The sequence below is a fragment of the Tachypleus tridentatus genome, chromosome 12 (genome assembly GCF_004210375.1).
Source record: "Tachypleus tridentatus isolate NWPU-2018 chromosome 12, ASM421037v1, whole genome shotgun sequence".
NCBI lineage: Eukaryota > Metazoa > Arthropoda > Merostomata > Xiphosura > Limulidae > Tachypleus > Tachypleus tridentatus.
This window is the reverse complement of record NC_134836.1, coordinates 2,803,710-2,822,029: the sequence shown is the minus strand read 5'-3', so window position 1 is coordinate 2,822,029 and position 18,320 is coordinate 2,803,710. Positions and strand designations below refer to the sequence as shown.

Below are 18,320 nucleotides of genomic sequence, written 5' to 3'. Positions count from 1 at the left end.
CTGGCATTACTTTAGCTGACTGGGTAGGTTGTTTTGCCTTTTCTTCTCTTCTCTTTCTTTTCCAGCCTGCATTCCCATTCATTTTGGTCATCTTCTTTGTCAAGTTCATTTCCTGTTCTGTTGTTTGACTCATATTGTCTCCTTTTATTGTCCTCATTCCAAGGCATTCCTGTTGCTCCTGATCTTTGCCAATCTCCTACACCTGGCATATTTGGATGTTTACTTGGCAGGTCACAATTTTCATGTTTCTTCATACACAAACCATCATCTAACTCTGTCTTTTTTTTTTGGAGGGGATTCTTCAGGACAATATGTAGAAAGCTCGTTAAGGTTTTTCCATTTCTTTCTCTGCACCATTTTGCTGTGTCTTCTTTAGAAAGGTATTATATTCCTCCTGTAATAGTTCTACACACACATTTGCCTATGGTTTGTGTGAGTCTTCTTTTTTATTTTCTTGCTCTCTTTTATTGTTGCTCATACATATATCAAGATTCCACCTGATTTTTATATCTTAGCACTAGATTTGTATATTTTGCCAATGCTTGCTGTAGAAATGGGGTGTTTCAGTATGCCTACTGAATGATTTTACAGTGAGGTATCTGTATATAACTTTATATATATATACCCATATCCTGAAGACTATCATTCATGGACTTTCTAAGTAAAGCAGATAGGGGATTTTTGCCCATTCTTAAAGACCCATGATTCTTACAATCTGTGTCTTTTTGCTTTTCAAATTAGGGAAATGCAGACACTCATTGTACTGTCTCTGGTGAGTTATTTTTCCAGGCCTCCCCTCAGTCTTGTAGTGGAATACAGGTGTACTTACCACATCTGGTTCTTAGTTGCTGGAGTAGTAAATCATGGAGGTTTCCTTATGAGTGAGTTTTGTGCAATAATACTATCTCATGGCCATGTGTACTCACTTGATGAGAAGAAGGTTGTTATTGTTATGCTGCAAATTATACACACAATATGGCTTGCCATCTTTTAAGCAAGATGCTTCCACTAGATATTTTCTGCCCAGATGGACCTCACTTGACACAATCTAATATATGCTAAGGGAACTCCCTGATATATTTTTGCTTGGGTGGACCTCACTTGGTTATCTTGATATCAATCCATGATGCTTTCTCTGCATGTTTTCTGTCCAGATGAACCCATCTTGACATAATCCATTATATACCGAGGGGCTTTCCCAAGATGTTTTTACCTGTATGAACTTCACTTGGCTATGCATTCTGTTAATTTTCACCCTATGTATCTTATCTTTATTGCGGAAGTAGTGCTATACCCCACAGGTGTGCCTCATATTTTAATTGTGGCACACCTACTCCCCCCTTCCTCCCCTCACCTTTCCAATGTTGGAATTTTGCTATGGGGGAGATGAGGTTGTTCCATTTTAGAAGTTAACATTTTCTAACATTGAAAATCTATTTCCAGTAGGTACTTATGTGTGCTTACTCATTTCTCAAAAGTAAAAACTGTGTTGCGAGGGTGGAGGGAATTACCTGCACTAATATAGAAGGCACAGTGTGGCTGATGGATGGTGGTCACATGATTAGCATGTGTTGCTGCAATGATGCAAAAAACATAAGGGTATAAAAGACCAGTGTAGTTTTAAAAAGTTTATCAATGCCTAGAGGCCAAATGAAGTTTGAAAATAACTATGGGATATATAAGGTGAGCAACTGTTAGAAATACTTTTTAACCATTAGAAAGTGTTAACTTTCATTTGTTTCAATTTTGTTTATCCAGTTTATAAATCTATAATTAATGTTAATAATTATATTAAGTTAAATTTTTCTAATAAATGTTGATAGAAAACATCATGTTATTCTTTTTATTCATTATATATTATAAACTGTTTGAAGTATAAAACTGCAAGAAGTTACTATAGTGCACACTCAGATACTAATTAATTATTTTAATAGGTGTAAAAATTATCTTTTGTGGCCATTATCATCGAAATGCAGGAGGATCTTATGAAAACTTAGAAGTGGTGACCACTTCAGCTGTTGGAGCACAGTTGGGAACAGATAAATCTGGAATGAGAATTGTTTGAGTTTTTCAGGAGACAATTAAACATGATTATTATGCTCTTGAGGATTTACCTACTGAAATCAATCTTGCCAGTCTATAGACTTCTTGCAGTGTCATAGGGTGTACCAAAGACATTTGAATATTATATTATCAGATTAATACACTTAATTCTAAATAAATTTTCAATTAATATGAAAATTACTGCTGCATATTGTTACTGATATTAAAAAAGTGTATATGTATAATGGAAATAGTGGGAGATGAATATACTTTAAGTGGTCCATATGCCAGATTGCATAATGTTTTCATTGGATGATGAATAGGTGAAGCAAGAGAAAAAGTAAAGTGTCAGATCTCATGGAAGGACAAGTGGAACAAAGGCTACGAGAAAGAATATAGGGAATAATAGGCCAATCAAACCACATTTCAGAAGGACAGGATACCTAGGAGGGCAATGAATTCAGAAGGAAAACAAGAGCATGGTAAAAACAATAGTCCGACACTTCCTGATGACTGACCTATGCACCCACCTCTGAAGGAATGTGTCCATTAAAAGATGTTTAACCACCAATGTAGATCATCTTGCAGTGAAGGAGGAAAGGAAATGTGGGTGTAAAGAGGATCCCAAGCAAGATTCCATTATTTGTAAAGTGCCCACATATGAGCATGACCAAGAGGGGACCAGTGATGTTATGGAAGACCACATCCCTAAAAGTGATAGAACCACACAAGCAGTAAGTGACTGAGCTAAGAGGATGTGGTGAACCAACAGTTCCATTTAACTAAATCATAAAGAAGGCAGTGCTTGAGTGATATTCATGTCAATAAACAACCCCTAAATGGATAAGATATTAAGTGGGTTTGAGGAAGGACTTTTCCAATTTGACCAACCAGCCCACCAGAGGTGCCACAAAAAGAAGCTGCCAAGTATTTTTGATCAACTTCTCTTCAAAATGAACTAGAAGAAGCCAATTGTCCACATAATAATCAAATTGCAGCCCAAGAACATAGAGGTGATGTGTAAAAGCCCAGACTATTCAACAAAACACACAAAGTGCTAAGGCAAACCTGAGAGCCTGAAATTAGTGAACAACCACAGAATTGACAAACTGAAGATAAGGACAAGGCTAAGGTTGATATTGATATATGTAGAGAAATGTTGGATACATCCATTTTTGTCATCCCAATACCCGTCTCATCTAAGGGTGAGAAAAGACTCCATGATAAACTTGGGTAGTGATAAGAAGCAATTGAGGAATGATAAATTAATTTAAACTCAGCCTTAAATTATGTAAAACTAGCTGGAAGTAGTGAGTGTATGTTAAACTTTTCAATTTCTGTCATCTGCACAAATCGAACTTAAAAAAAGCTTTGTTTCTTTCACTCTGAATTATGTGGCAAGGTGTCCAATACTAAAAAAATGCAACAAACTATGGCTAGATGTGTTCTTTTTGTGTGTTTAAGAATTAAAAAATATTACAATTTTATGTTGAGATGTAAACTCTTGTGTGTATAACATACTAAAAATATGACAACTATACAATGAGATGTGTAATCTATGCTGCACATACAATTCGAAAAATAACTAGGTGATCAGGGATAAATATTTTTGTGTGCATTACACACTACAAATATAACTATATGGTGAGATGTACATTGTGTACAAAACACTAAAATTGTGAAAACTATATGGTGAGATAAAACTTCTGATACATAACATGCCTCCTCTCACAAGAATAGGTATTTCTATTCATTGCTGCTCTCTGTATTGCAAACATTTTCTTTACACATGCCACAAACCTTCTGCTTCTTGTATTGGGGTTGCAATATTCCAACTTGTCTTTCATGCAAATCATTATGCATCACATCCTCACATGATGCATGTGATTTTCTCAACTCTCCTTTACCAAAATATAACTTTTTGTTTAGCACATATTTGAGTTTTAACATGCTTCGTGTTAAATTTTGTTTTTGTTATGAAGTGGTTTTTTTTTAACTTAATTTGCTTTCATTCAGTTTCTATATTAGTCTTTATAACTTAATTTAGTTGCTTTATTTCTGCACTTGACTTTGGTGAACCTTTTCTGTACAGTGAATTTTGAAGTTAATGTTACCACACCAATGATCAGCTTTTCTTCTCAGGCTTTAGGTGCAGGGGACCTAACAGTGGATTTATCTGCTTTTATACATTGAGAAATTGAATTTAAAATGTATTCTCAAGACTGCTGGTATGAATATTAGCACTTTCATTAAAATAAAGTACAGAACAATGTTTCTATCTTCTTAGGTCATCTTCAGGTTAATAAAGATTTTGCAACTGACCGTTGCTGAGCACTTGTCTTAGGGACGAGAGTGTAAATGGGTACGGGATTCTAAGGGGCAATACAGTTGGATGTTATTTTAGTAATTAGTATAGTAACAAGGGTGTTTTTTTTATATTGGTTTAAGTTTGGATTTCGTTGTTGTATAAGTAGGGCTTTGATGTGCTTTGTTTACATTTGTTTCCCTCCTTAGCATCTGAGTGTTTTCTATGATTATGTTGTTTATTTGGTTTGTAGTGTTAACAAACACGTGAAGGTATTTTTTTAAGTTCTTTGAATCTGGTTTCCATTTTTCTGCTTGTTTCTCCAATATAGAAGTCGTGGCAGTTGTTGCATTATGTTGATGTTGTGTTTGTCAGTGTAGTTTTTACATAGTATGAACTTTTAGTTTTGTACTTAGTTTTTGAATAAATTTGGTATTTACTGGAATGTTATGTTTGAAGTTTTTTCAAATGTTGGTTATTTTTTTGCTGATGTTGGGAACATATGGTATGCAGCAGTGTAAGGTTTTGTAGTTTGTTATTTCTTGGGATTTATTACTATTTATTTATTGTTGATTGTGTTATTGATCTAGGTGTGCGAATATAATTTTTCAATCATTTTTGAAGGAATTTTGTTGATTTTATCAGATGAGCATAGTTTTGTGGCTATGTTTATATGGTTTAACATGTTTGGTTTTTGTTTTGCTTCATTTGCTGAGTTCCATGGAATGTATAGACCAGTAGATTTCTGTTTTGAATTTAGTATTGATTCTTGTGATCTTAAGGTTGAGAAATGCTATTTAGTTAGTTTTTCCTGTTCACAGGTGAACTTAATGTTGGGGTGTATCATGTTAACATGGTTGAAAAAAGTTTGTGTTCTGTAGATGTGAATCCAGCTATTGTATCAACATATCTGTACCAGTATAGTGGTGGGTGCAAGGCTAAATTTAACACTTCAGATTCAATCTGTGTCATTAATTTTTTCCTGCTGTTATGTTACAATGAGTTAAATTATCATATTTAAGTTAATAGATGAGACATTTTTAAATTGTATTTACTCTTTTGGGCTTGTCAGAATGTCAGCTCAACCAGCAAAGAAACAAAAACATTCAAATAGAAGGAGCAGCAGCAGAGATTTTCAAGAATCGTGGAATAAAAGATTTGACATGATCAAAAAGGGTGATAAAGCATTATGCATCTTATGTTCTGAAACAGTAGTGTGCAGGACTTCCTCTGTAAAGCAGCATTATGAAACTGTTCATAAATGGGTTTGTGATAAGAGTGAGCAAGAACAAAAAGAACACATTTCTCAAGAAGTTAGCAACAACAACATGCAGTCAAATGTTTTGAAGAAATTTGTTTCAGATAGTTCAAACTTAGTAACTGATAGTTTTGAGATTTCAAAGATTATTGTTCAATATGGAAAACCACTTAGTGATGGGGAGTGTATTAAAGAATCATGGCCAGAATGTGCTCCCTTCCTTTTTGATGGTTTTCCTAGAAAAAGTAAAAAAGTTATTCAGTGCATTGAGGAATTGCCAGTGAGCAGAAGCACAGTAAAAGATAGAATATTAAAGACGGAAACAAGCATAGCAGAATAGCTAACAAAAGATATGGGTTCATGTAAATTCTTTACCATCTGTCTTAATGAGAGCACTGATGTTACATCATCAGCTAGGATAGCCATTATTCCTTGATTTTTTACAGGTGATGAAATCTGCAAAGAACTGGGGTTAACTTGGTAATGTTACCTAAGCATACCACAGGGGCTAAAGTAAATGAATTATCCAGTTGACAGGTTGATGTTTCAAAAATAGCTTCCTTGACAACTAATGGTGCTCCCAGCATGATAGGTAAAGAAGCAAGTTTTGTAAATCTGTTTTCAAAATATCTTGAACCTCTACTTGAAGGCTTTCATTGTATTATACATGAGGAGCTTTTATGTGCAAAAGCTGGCCATAAGGAGCTTGAAAAATGTTATGGAAATTGTATTCAAGGTAGTTAATTTAATTTCTGTGCATGTTTTGAAAAAAAAGTTTATTTTAGAATTTACTGAGACAGGAGAATTCAATGTTCACAGGACTACTTATGTGTGACAATGTTCATTGGCTGGGTAGAGGTTCTGTCCTTAAACGTTTTGTTGAGTGTTTGGATAAAATTCTTCTGTTTTTGACAAATGAAAAATTTTCTTGTAAAGAATTATCTGATGTTGTGTGGATTTGTAGATTATTGTTTTTTAATGTTAATCCAGTAATTATACACTGATAATAAGGTGTATGCAACAAAATTAAAAGATAAAAACTTCAATGACAAAAATGCATGGATTCCTCCTTTGGGTATCTTCATCATTGAAATACATATATAATACACTAAAAATAATTTGTGAGTATACAGTGTTCATTATGTCAAGTTACACTAGTAAAATAAACACAACCAAAATATCTTCCACATTTATCAGTATTACCAGCTATCAAAGGAAATCAAACTTTTTTCCACATACAATTTCCACTAAACTTTTATCACTGTATTTTATGTAGAGAACACACTCTGACCTTCTTGCTGTAATCACTGTTACTATAATCAAAGCTACTAATGTGTGCACCTACCTGCTACGTACAATAAACCTTTAAGTGATGTCGCTGCTGGGCTTGTTAATGCAACTGCCATAGAAGCCACAAACCTCCACTTATCTTGTATGAAGTCATAACATTCTACACTGGATAACCTAGTTTCCCGTTCCCAACCACCAACAGCATACATGTGTCCATCCAAAACTGCTAAACCTAAAACAATTGTATGAATTACTACCTAGCTATTAATATTTGTTGCTATAAAGAGTAACAGTTCACTCTAGTACTATTACTGTATTTCTGGCAAACTGGTCATAAACATCTTTTGAAATTAAATGGCTGAAACATTAAAACTTTTACTTGAATAGCTCCCTAACCAAACATAAATCATTTTCTAAAGAGTTCCATATGTTTCTGATGGTTGAACTGAGAAGAGTCAACGTTGATTAAAACTCTAGTCCTCGGTTGACATGTTTTGTTACAAGTCGCACACTTGATGGCTAGCATATAGCTGAAGAAATTTATATTCACTAAGCACTTTTCTTATACATTTAAATTAAGGTATACACTTCTTTCGATTTTCCAATAAATTCATTATTTATTAGATAGCAATACATGAGTTCAGTACATTAAAATGTGATTTCAAAGGTTTTGTTCAATTAAAACATTTCTAAAAGAAAACTTCAATTGATATTAACAAAGCCATTGCCACTTTTATTTGAAACAAACTTTAATGAAGAAACAAAATAAATTGCATTTTCCAACAACAACAAAGAAAGATATCTGCAACATATGAGACTTACACCCTTCTTTATCATTTTCAGAATATTAATTTTAAGAAATGCCATAATCAGACTCTTAATTTTAAACTCCAAAATGTGTTTGTTACAAAAAACAGCACATAAAAAATGTGTTCAAAAACCACTTTTTACAGATCAGACAGATTTTAATATTGATATTCAAACGTATTCATTGTACCAATATCTATTAAAATACCAAAATGTATTTGCTGTAAAACCAACTATTTGCAAATAGTTCACATTCATGAGAGTTTCAAAATTTTCATTCACTTCTGAACAAACAGTACTATTTAGCAAGAGCTATCAGCTTCGACAGAAATGTTCAGCACATTTTAGAAGCACTGAAAGGTCTTCTGTAAAGGTATGCGAGTACCTAATTCAGATCTATGTTGATTCATTGACTCTACTTCCATCCACTGGTTACACACTGGATCATACTTTCATACAGTACAACTCAAAGCTCCATCATGACACTCCTCTAGCCATGTACAAGGTGTGACTTCCTGGTAACAAAATAAAATAACAGTTTGAAATGCAATTTACATAAAAATATGTCCAAATAACAGATCTACTTTATTTTCTTCAGACTGGCAGTATTATATTGGCTATTTCTGTGTGTAATGACTAATTTTAATGAATATTATTTTTCCATACAAGTCTGTCAAAAGGAACTTAAAGTATCTACCTTTTCAAAATGTTTTCCCCTTTCATCCAGACAATGATTAAGCCACAACAAGACAGCTTCATATATATGTCTTCTTCTTTGGAAACTACTAAGTTATTACTTGAGACAAGTTCTATTAACTTGGTAACACTGATATTCAAAAATTCCTCCTGATGTAATACATCAGAGAAGGCCCTAAAATTTATATTTCCCTAATGTATTATACAACAGAAATCTTTGAAGATATATAATCAATAGATTATTAGTAAAGGCAGCAGAAAGTCTGCAGAAACAATGCTGTTATATTTTCCAAATGTGAATAATGGCAATATTAAAACAAAAACTTGGATTATTTGAAAACTGCAAAAAAACATTTACATCAGTTAAGAATAAACAGTCAAAGTATATTAAAAGTGTATTGTGAAAAAGAATAAATATCTTTGGTGTTACCAAACAATTTGTTATCTCACACTCAGTGGCTACTTTATTAACTACACCCTTTCTTGAACACAAATAGCCAAACAGCAAATCACGTAGCCGCAACTCAATATGTAAAGCATTCAGACATGGTTAATAGGTTCAATTGTTGTTCAACCAAACATTAGAACAGGGAAGATATGTGATATCTGAGTTACTTGAACACACTTCACACTACCACCAGTGGTAAAGTAATTTGTTTAAGACTTTAATCTGACTTATGCTAGGAAAGTCAGATGGGTCTATCTTCCAGGGATTTAGTATAAAACAAACACTATTCAGTATATCAAACAGACTTAAATTTTAATTTTTAATGAACAAAAATTCTCATAATAGTTTTATACTATAGCTGATTTATGATGGGTATGTGCTAGAACACCACATAAAGCAATTGAAATCTTTCCTCCTGGCAAATTATTTTGGTACTTAAAGTGGAGAAGTTAATTATATCTATAAACTGAACAAAGACAAGAAAATTTGGGGAGGGTAACCTTTTGAAAACACGTCACCTTCCCCCACACAGTTTTTGTGGCCAACTAAATAAAATAAAACCAAGCCATACTTTGCCTTTTTTTTCGAATGATATTCGAGATCCCTTACCTTTGCCCATAACACGATTCGCTGACAGAAATGAAGTTACGTCTTTCAAAACGTCCTGAGTGATATAATGGCTACTATCTCTGACAGAGAGCACACCTTACGCCCAGTTAGTAATACTGAGTCTCGTGTGCGCCAAGGTAAAAGTTGAAATGGGCACGGCATGGCCAGGTAGGTTAAGGCGTTCGATCCGTAATCCGAAGATCACAGGTTCGAATCCCCGTCGCACCAAACATGCTCGCCATTTCAGCCGTGGGGGCGTTATAATGTTCGGTCAATCCCACTATTCGTTGGTAAAAGAGTTGGCGGTGGGTGGTGATGACTAGCTGCCTCCCTCTAGTCTTACAGTGCTAAATTAGTGACTGCTAGCGCAGATAGTCCTTGGGTAGCTTTGCGCTAAATTAAAACAAACAAACAATCACTTGAGTTGCCTAGTGCACCTGACCTTCGTGGGTATTTCCAAATACAAATTGCCCAAATACCAACACAGAGAAATTTTGAGCTGCTTCACTGTTTACATGTCCAAAGTGAACTGAAAGAAAAATACAAATGTTGAAACGGCCCGGCATGGCCAGGTGGGTTAAGGCGTTCGACTCGTAATCCGAGGGTTGTGGGATCGAATCCCCGTCGCACCAAACATGCTCCGGAGCTTTACAAGACATTTGTGATGACGAGAAACCCGCTTAAAGTAAAAATGTATTCTCAAGACGGCTAGTATGGGTATTAGCACTTTAACTAAACTAAACTAAAATAAATTTAATTAAAGTGTTAATACCTATACCAGCCATCTTGAGAATGTCTTTTTTTTACAAGACATTACTACTTGCCTCACACTTAGTGTACCATCTACATAACCAAATCGACAATACCAAATGTTTCGATAGTAATCTCTATTTCAGACTGAATGTTACTAGCCTATGAGAGTAAAAAGAGCTTGAATAAAAAGAGCCAGGTATAAGCCAAAGGAGCTGAAAGAGAATAACTGTAACGTAGTCATGTGCTTATTGGTGAGTGTTGTGCTATTAAAGCTAGTCGATATTCCATATGTGGTTTATCTCTCATTCAATTAAAAAAAAAAAACTTTAAAAATTGGTGGAATACATGTTCTAAAATGTCAATAGTTTGCTCAACTTATCCAGCTCTACCATAGAATCAAACATTCAAGTAGCAGTCATCATTGTAGTTGCACTGGTTCTATCCTTACCAGCAACAGTGTTGATAACTTCTTCCCCTACTACCATGCGCAATAGTGCATGAATTTTAGCATCATTGGTGGGAACCTTTATAATAGCTCCATACATGAAGGCAGAGAGAGTGAAGCTTTTTACAATGCCTCTAGCGAAGGTGAAGGAGCAGATCATGTTCATGGTTTTAAAATACCGCGGCCAAGACCAAGCATTCAGGTGAACTGGGGCACAGGAAGAGGAAAGATAAGGCGCTCAACTTTCAATTTGATAGACGCAAGTTCAAATCCCCATCCCACCAAACATGCTCGCTCTTTCCGCACTCAATCCCACTATTCCTTGCTAAAAGAATACCAAAAGAGCTGAAGGCAGGTAGTAATGAGTATCTGCTTTCCCTCTAGTGGAGATATCTCTTGTGTAGTTTTGCATGGAATTAGAAACAGTTTTTAAATTTAACATTACTTACTTTGCAAAAAATATCATATTTACCAAGAGAGGTTAGCACTACCAACATGACTGATCATTAATAATGATTACAGTGTAGGAGAAACCATAATATCTGGATACCACCTGAGGGACCATCGGAGGATACTGCTGTCGTTGGTCTTGTAGAAGTTACAGTATTGCAGCAATATTTACCCCGAGCAGAACAGATATTATCAACTTGAGAAAAAAAAGGGTAGCTAGAATAAAATCAGTTTAATAGTGTCTTTGATTACATGTTACGCGAAACAGAATAAAGAATAAATACAACATTTTTGCAAGAAGGTTGAATTACGTATCATGTTCATATACTCATAAAGTCGGGCTTGCTTCTGTGAGAAATATTTTTGGATCTTTTTTGTTACTTGAGTTTCAAGTGTAACTGTAGACCTTTCGGCCCCTGCTAGTACGGCTGTATGTCTTCGGATTTACAACGCTAAAATCAGGGGTTCAATTCCCCCCGGTGGGGTGAGCAGATAGCCCTATGTGGCTTTGCTATAAGAAAAACACACAGTTTAGATCTTTCATTTTAATATAGAAACTTCATAGTATTTAATATTATTTAACTTTATATTTTGTATTACTGGTTTGAGCGTTACTTTTTAAATATGATAAAGAAATGCAGATTTAATTTTATCTTGATCACATCAGAGTATAATATTTGTAAAAAGGAAAGTTTGCTTTGTTTTTCGCGCAAAGCTACTCGAGGGCTATTTGCGCTAGCCGTCCCTAATTTAGCAGTGTAAGACTAGAGGGAAGGCAGCTAGTCATCGCCACCCACCGCCAACTCTTGGGCTACTCTTTTACCAACGAATAGTGGGATTGACCGATCACATTATAACGCCCTCACGGCTGAAAGGGCGAGCATGTTTGGTGTGACCGGGATTCGAACCCGTGACCCTCGGATTACGAGTCAGATGCCTCAACACACTTGGCCATGTCGAGCCTGTTGTGAAAAGAAAGTATTGTAATTGTTTTAACTTCATTATATTAATTTTTTTAATGTAAGGTGCTTCATTTTTATTTTTCTTACAGTTTTTCATTTAACAGTGGAAATGCATTTATCTTATTAAAAGTTTTCAATAAAGTTTTACCTCCGTCCTTATCAGTTTGACATACAAAAAACAAAAGTTGCCATAATTCTCTTTTGTATTGCACTCGTTTATTTTTTATTGTTTAGAATTAAGCACAAAACTGCACAATGGGCTACCTGTGTTCTGCCCATCACGGGTATCAAAACCCGCTTTTTAGTGGTGGGAGTCCGCAAACATTCCGCTGTGCCCTGAGGGCGTTTGTTTTTTAATAAAATGTGTTTGGTTCTAAATAAAGGTATGTGTTGAAGACGATTAAAACTTTGCGAAAGTTATAGTCGCTCGCAGTTAGCCAAATCAATACGTTTCCGTTCAAAAACAATGAAGGTGTTATCGATGTAAATGAAATTTATTTGCAGAATAGAACACGTGTTTCTGGGTGCCTCTTTCTTATAAAAGGCACATTGTGAGTGGATGATTAACCTTTTAACTTCGTTTTGAGGTATGTTGGTAGATGTGTGTCGTTGCTTACTGTAGTAAGTGATAGGGTGGTATTAATATTGTACTATGAGTTTGATTATTAGTTATGTAGTACTTATTAAGCAGTACTAGTAGTAGAAATTACTTAGTATGTAGTACTATTATGCATATCGTAATCACAACAGTTTAGTATACTTATTGCAAAAGCCGCAACCGGGATGATTAAGTAATAGTGTATCTACATTACTAAACTAAATATAAATCATAAAGCGTATTGGTGCAATTTTAATTTTATTTTATACCTCATTTTTATACGCTTTGTTTAGAATTTGTTCAGGTACACTGATATATAGCAGAAAATTCAAAAGGCGAAAAAAATCTCAGGTTAAGGAATTTTTAGTTAAAAATAAACAAGAAAAATAGAGGACTGTTTGCCTATTGCTAGAGTGAGACTGTTTTAGTTTTTGTACTCAGACCTTTAGGTCCAAGTTTAGGCTTAATATTTTAGTGTCTTGTTAGTCATTGTATATGTTAGGTATATGTGGAAGTATCATGTGATGTCGTCATTCATTTTATAAAGTTTTGTGTGAGTTAACTTCTTAGAGGTCATTGTTGAAATTCTGATCTTGTTCAAATGTTCATTAATAGAACTTAATATAAATGTTTTTTTTAGAGTTTTTTTGAAGATTCTGTAAGAATTTGAAAGAGTTACTTCTACTAAATCTAAAAATGAAAAATAAGAGATGGTTTAATTTTTTTTGTTGAGGTTGGGTGTATAGAGACACAATACCTTATGTTTATCTATTATGAGAAATAAGTATTTTTTTTTATTACAGTATTGGATTATTAGAAGAACTGTTTGATAATGTATATCAGTGGAAGTGAGAAACATATAACACTAATATATGAACTCAGTTTTAAATACTTATGTAATTTAAATGTATGTTTTATAGTAAAAGCAGAATGGCATTTGACAATAGAAGTTTCCAAATCTTCACCAAGAACAGACTTTTGACAGGATTTGAAAAAGGTGTGTTTGATTTTAGGACTTTAAGTTCATTCAGTTGTTTTACTTTCAGTAAACAATTGTAGTCTTAAGTTTTTATAAAATAATGTGTTTAAATAACCTATTCTTGTAAGTTATGGATTCAAAGAAAGTAGTTAACATTTATTGCTTTTAATGTCATGTGCAGTGTCTTGTTGCAGCTAAAAAAACTAACAGTATAAGACTAATATCAAGTAATAAGAGTAACTTTTGTTTATATTTTAAACAAAATACGTAATAATAGATTATTTTTATTAGTTTTGTTATAATAAAAAATAGTGTTGAAATATTAATTTATACGAAATTTTGAAATAAGCACTCTCCTCATTGTAGTAGTTTATTAAAAACAAATTAAGAACTGAGTCTGTGTTGTATGCCTCCTGAACAAGTAATTTATGTAACTCCTTAAGTATATCTAACTGCAAGATTTAATTTTCATTTTATTAGTATTTTTATGGCAAATTAGTCTTGTAAGTTATGTCAAGTGTCCTTTAGAACACTGTTTTTTGCTTGCCAGTTATTATGGAATGTGACAGTCTGCACTTAATTTAAAGTTCATCTGATATCTATTAACACAGATTGTGATGTAAATTTGAGGTTTGAAATTACTCATTTAGTTACATATTTATTAATGTTGTAATGTTTGATGTATGCATAATTCATGTCTTGTAGCTATGAGATTGTTTTTTGTTGTTGTTACCATGTTGCATTCATTTTTCAGGAACTGATAATTAACATTAGAAATATTGCTTTGTAAATGCTTTAATTTGTTTAAAGTTTGATGTATTGGAGATGTGAAATGATTTTGACAAAAAAAATTGGAGTTTGAATACTGATGTATTTAGTGGTTTAAATAACTCATTTTATTTTACACCAGGAATAACATAAGAGTGATTTAATATTGTTATCAGGAATCAAGTTTAGAAAGTATGGCAACTGTTTTGAATGCAGTAACAGTATATGAAATATTGTTTGTCCTGTGCAAGAAGTAAGGGATGATAAAGTATAAAATAGAAACCTGCTTACATGAGGGATCAATAGGATGTCTTGTTTTTTTTTGTGCTTTGTTTTTAAGATAACAGAATGAAAATTCACAAAGTTAAGATTTGTAAAATACAGGTTAGGTTTCAGTTAAGATAATTTTATTTTTTCAACTGCATGATTAGAATATTTTATTTATGCAATACTTGCAGGTTGGCCTAGTGAATCCATGTTGGTTGAGCTACTGGTATTCTATAAGAAATTATACTGGGTTTGTTCATGTGGCTGTAGGTCTGAAAATTGAGGTTTAAATTCATTAACCTTTATACTGTTATATTATCTTTTTATATTAAACGTGTATGGTAATATTCCTTTTCTGAACAAAATTCTTTCCTTATAATTTTCTTCAGTTATATGGTACACTTTACATGGTAGTCGGACTGAGGCTTTGTATCTGCTGCTAGGTTTTTAAAATATGTTCTTGGAAACTCTTATGGTAAACATTTTTTTTCTTTCTTACCAATATTTTGTTTTGATTCTTGTGATTTGTTCTTAAAAAAGGGTTATTTCTAAGCATGGTATTAACTTCAGCCAACATTGCAATTAATGTAAATTGAAACATGGCTAACATGTTATAGGATATTCATGGTATCACATGCTTGACTTCTCAATGTATACTTTGTTAAGTGTATGTTGTTCTGTATGCCTCTTAAATATGCTTATTTTTACATATTCCCATTCCATAAGTGCTTATAACAACTATTAATTTTTCTCAAGAACTGGCATTGAACATTAAAGTGAATAAGACCATTTTTAGATGTGTTTATACAATATGTATTAATAAATATTTTGAACTCCATCTACTTCAACTGTGTACAATTAATCTTTAATTTGAAAGTAAATGTACTGCTTGTACTTTGGATTGTTGGAAATTCTGAAGAAGTAGAGTGGGGTGAACACCTAAGTCATACTTACAGAATCTAGTATTTAATTATTAGAAAAATATCACCTAGCATCGAAACCAAACCAGTATCCAAATGACTTGGAGCCCCCCGCTAGTACAGCGGCATGTCTACAGATTTACAATGCTAAAATCAGGGGTTTGCTTCCCCTCGGTGGGCTCAGCAGATAGCCGATGTGGCTTTGTTATAAGAAAACACACATCTAAATGACTTGGACTAATAGAAATACAAATATAATCTCTCAAGTTAATATACTGTGTAATGCAATAAATTAGGATGTTAAAAATCAGGCTGAGAATTTTAATTTTTGGTTATATTTTACATTTTTAAAACTAAATATTTTAAAGAGAGAAAAGAAGTGTTCATTGTACTTGTATGTATGGTTTTCCAATCAGACTGGTTATTATTCATATGAACATGTTTGTTGGCCTGGAGTAATGGATTTAAACAGGTTTCTTTTTGTAATATATTTGTTTTATGTAGAATGTTTTGGAAGTATTGGATTAAACCTGTTTTCCAGGTAAGCTATTTGTTTAATATTTGGAATTATAGAATTTGCTTTCATGCTCAGGCAATCTTTCTGTGGGATTAAACATGGCCTAGTGGTTAGCATGTTTACAGTTTGTAAACAATTGTCACAAAGTTGTGCTCTTTGAGACCTTGGATGGGGTATAAAATGATGATCAAACTTCACTGTTCAATCAAACAAAAGTTTTGTACTAGTTGTCTTCCATCTAGTCTGTCAGTTCAAAGTTATGGAGAGAACTTTGTGTAGATTTGCATGAACATTTTCAAATGTACAATTTATGTTTTGTCAATTTTTTTTAGAAATATGCAAGTTAAAAAATTTGTTTTGTGAACACTTTCAATCTTCAACATCTGTAACTTGTTGTACCTCATTTTCTTATACTACATTAGCTTTTAGACAAACATTTATGGCAAATGTCTCCCCTTTTTATTCAAAAGGGACTTACTGACTCTCCAAAGTCAGTAAAGAAGCTTCACTCTGGTGACATATTGGTGGAAACATCCATATCTCAACACAGTGAATTCCTCTTGCGTTTCAAAGGTGATTGGGGGTTATGCCTTATGCTACTGTGAATTTGTCATGAGGAGTCAGAGTTTCTCACTGGCTTCTCCACCCAAGGAGTTTCTGCAGTGAGGTGTTTCTCCACTTGCAAAGATGGAATTATGATGCCAACCAGTGTCCTCATTTTAATATTTACATCATCACATCCACCTGCCACCATTAAGGCAGGTTGTCTCAGTTACAAGGTATAGCTATACATTACAAACCCTCTCAGATGTTTTCAGTGTCAGTGGTTTGGTCACTTGAAGACATCATGTTGTGTTTCCCTTAAATATGCTCGTTGTGGTGGCAAGGACCACAATGCCTATGAGTGTGAAAAGGATCCTCATTGCATCAATTGCAATGGGTGAGAGCTCTCCTACTATCGTTCTTGTGATAAATGGCTGGAAGAAAAAAAGGTGCAGCATTTGAAAATGATTCAAAACATTACTCACCATGAGGCTCAAAAGTTGCTGTCTACCACTTCACCTCGGACGTATGCTGCTACACTTCGTTCCACTACTACAGTGGGAGTGCAGACAGATCTCTCTGTGCCTCCAAAAGAATTGTTCTGAAACCAAATGAAAAGTATTTTGACTTCTGTTCCTAACATACATTCCAGCAAAACCCAAGTTCCACTTCCTTTGGTTCCAGATACGGGCATTTCCTTAGGTACATCTTCTTCTCCCACCCCAAAATTCAAAATGATCATTCATTCATGTCATCAGTCACTGGAATTCTCTTCCAACAGCAAAGACCTGCCCAGTCGACTCAGGGCAGGATCCATGGGTGTCGACACACCTCCCTCAAATAAATACAATAAAGGAAAAAGATGTGGTCGTAAACAGAAGGGCTCTCCACCCAATTTGCCTATACATAAATAAAAATGGCTACCTTGATACAAAGGAACTGTCGAGGTTTATTTTCTAATCTGGGTGACATCAAAGTGCTGATTGTTTCCTACCATCCTGTATGTCATGAAACGTTTTTGACACCTGCTGATACAGTCACCTTTCAGCGGTTTTCTTTGTACAGAAATGACAGGCTGTGTGATGGATGAGTGCATGGAAGGGTGGCACTGTTGGTTGATCAGCATATGCCCACCCTGTCTTTGCTACTCAACACACCCCTGGAGGCCGTAGCCATCTGTGTTTCCTTGGGTCTTACCATCACTGTTTGACCTCTCTACACATGGAGAGACCTATGATCAGTCAGCCCTTGATGCATTCATTGAACAGTTTCTGTCTCCCTTTTTAATCCTGGGGGACTCTTCACTACTATCACTGAACTTGATCCTGCCGTTGTCTGTAAGCCATCAATAGACAACTGTATGGAGTAAGTAACTGACTGTATTATACAGGCAGCTGCTCAGTGTATTTCTAAAACCTCAACACATTTTCCACGATATCCTCATCCATGGCATGGAAGGCTAAAAAATGGGCATGGGATACTTTTCGTTGGTATCCTACTCTTGCACCATATCACTTTCCAAGGTCAAAGCTAGAAGAAATCTTTGATTAAGTTCACAACTAGCACATCTTCTACCACTAGTTCCAAAGTGTTATGGGACAAGATTTGAATGGTTAGTGGGCAATATAATTTTGTATCCCTCTCAATCTTGCTCTCTGATGA

At 34.2% G+C, this 18,320-nt stretch overlaps 1 protein-coding gene and 1 pseudogene across 10 annotated transcripts in view; both read left to right on the top strand.

Moving 5' to 3' along the window:
• Window positions 1-6,661, top strand: part of LOC143235111 (serine/threonine-protein phosphatase CPPED1-like) — a 31,266-nt pseudogene extending 24,605 nt beyond the window's left edge. Inside the window, exon 6 of the transcript XR_013018921.1 lies at window positions 1,935-6,661. The product of XR_013018921.1 is annotated as a serine/threonine-protein phosphatase CPPED1-like (transcript). The remainder of the gene's footprint in view (window positions 1-1,934) is intronic.
• A 5,739-nt stretch (window positions 6,662-12,400) lies between these two features.
• LOC143235109 (serine/threonine-protein phosphatase CPPED1-like) overlaps window positions 12,401-18,320 on the top strand; it is a 29,346-nt gene continuing 23,426 nt past the window's right edge. For 3 of the 9 annotated variants that reach the window (XM_076472935.1, XM_076472930.1, XM_076472938.1), the window contains exons 1-2: window positions 12,636-12,687; window positions 13,585-13,661. In XM_076472935.1, the coding sequence (XP_076329050.1) occupies window positions 12,656-12,687; window positions 13,585-13,661 (109 nt within the window). In that variant the 5' untranslated portion in view covers window positions 12,636-12,655. Of the gene's footprint in view, window positions 12,688-12,740; window positions 12,858-12,940; window positions 13,016-13,112; window positions 13,216-13,584; window positions 13,662-18,320 lie in introns of those variants that run through there. The other 6 variants (XM_076472932.1, XM_076472936.1, XM_076472931.1 and 3 more) reach the window with 6 other exon arrangements.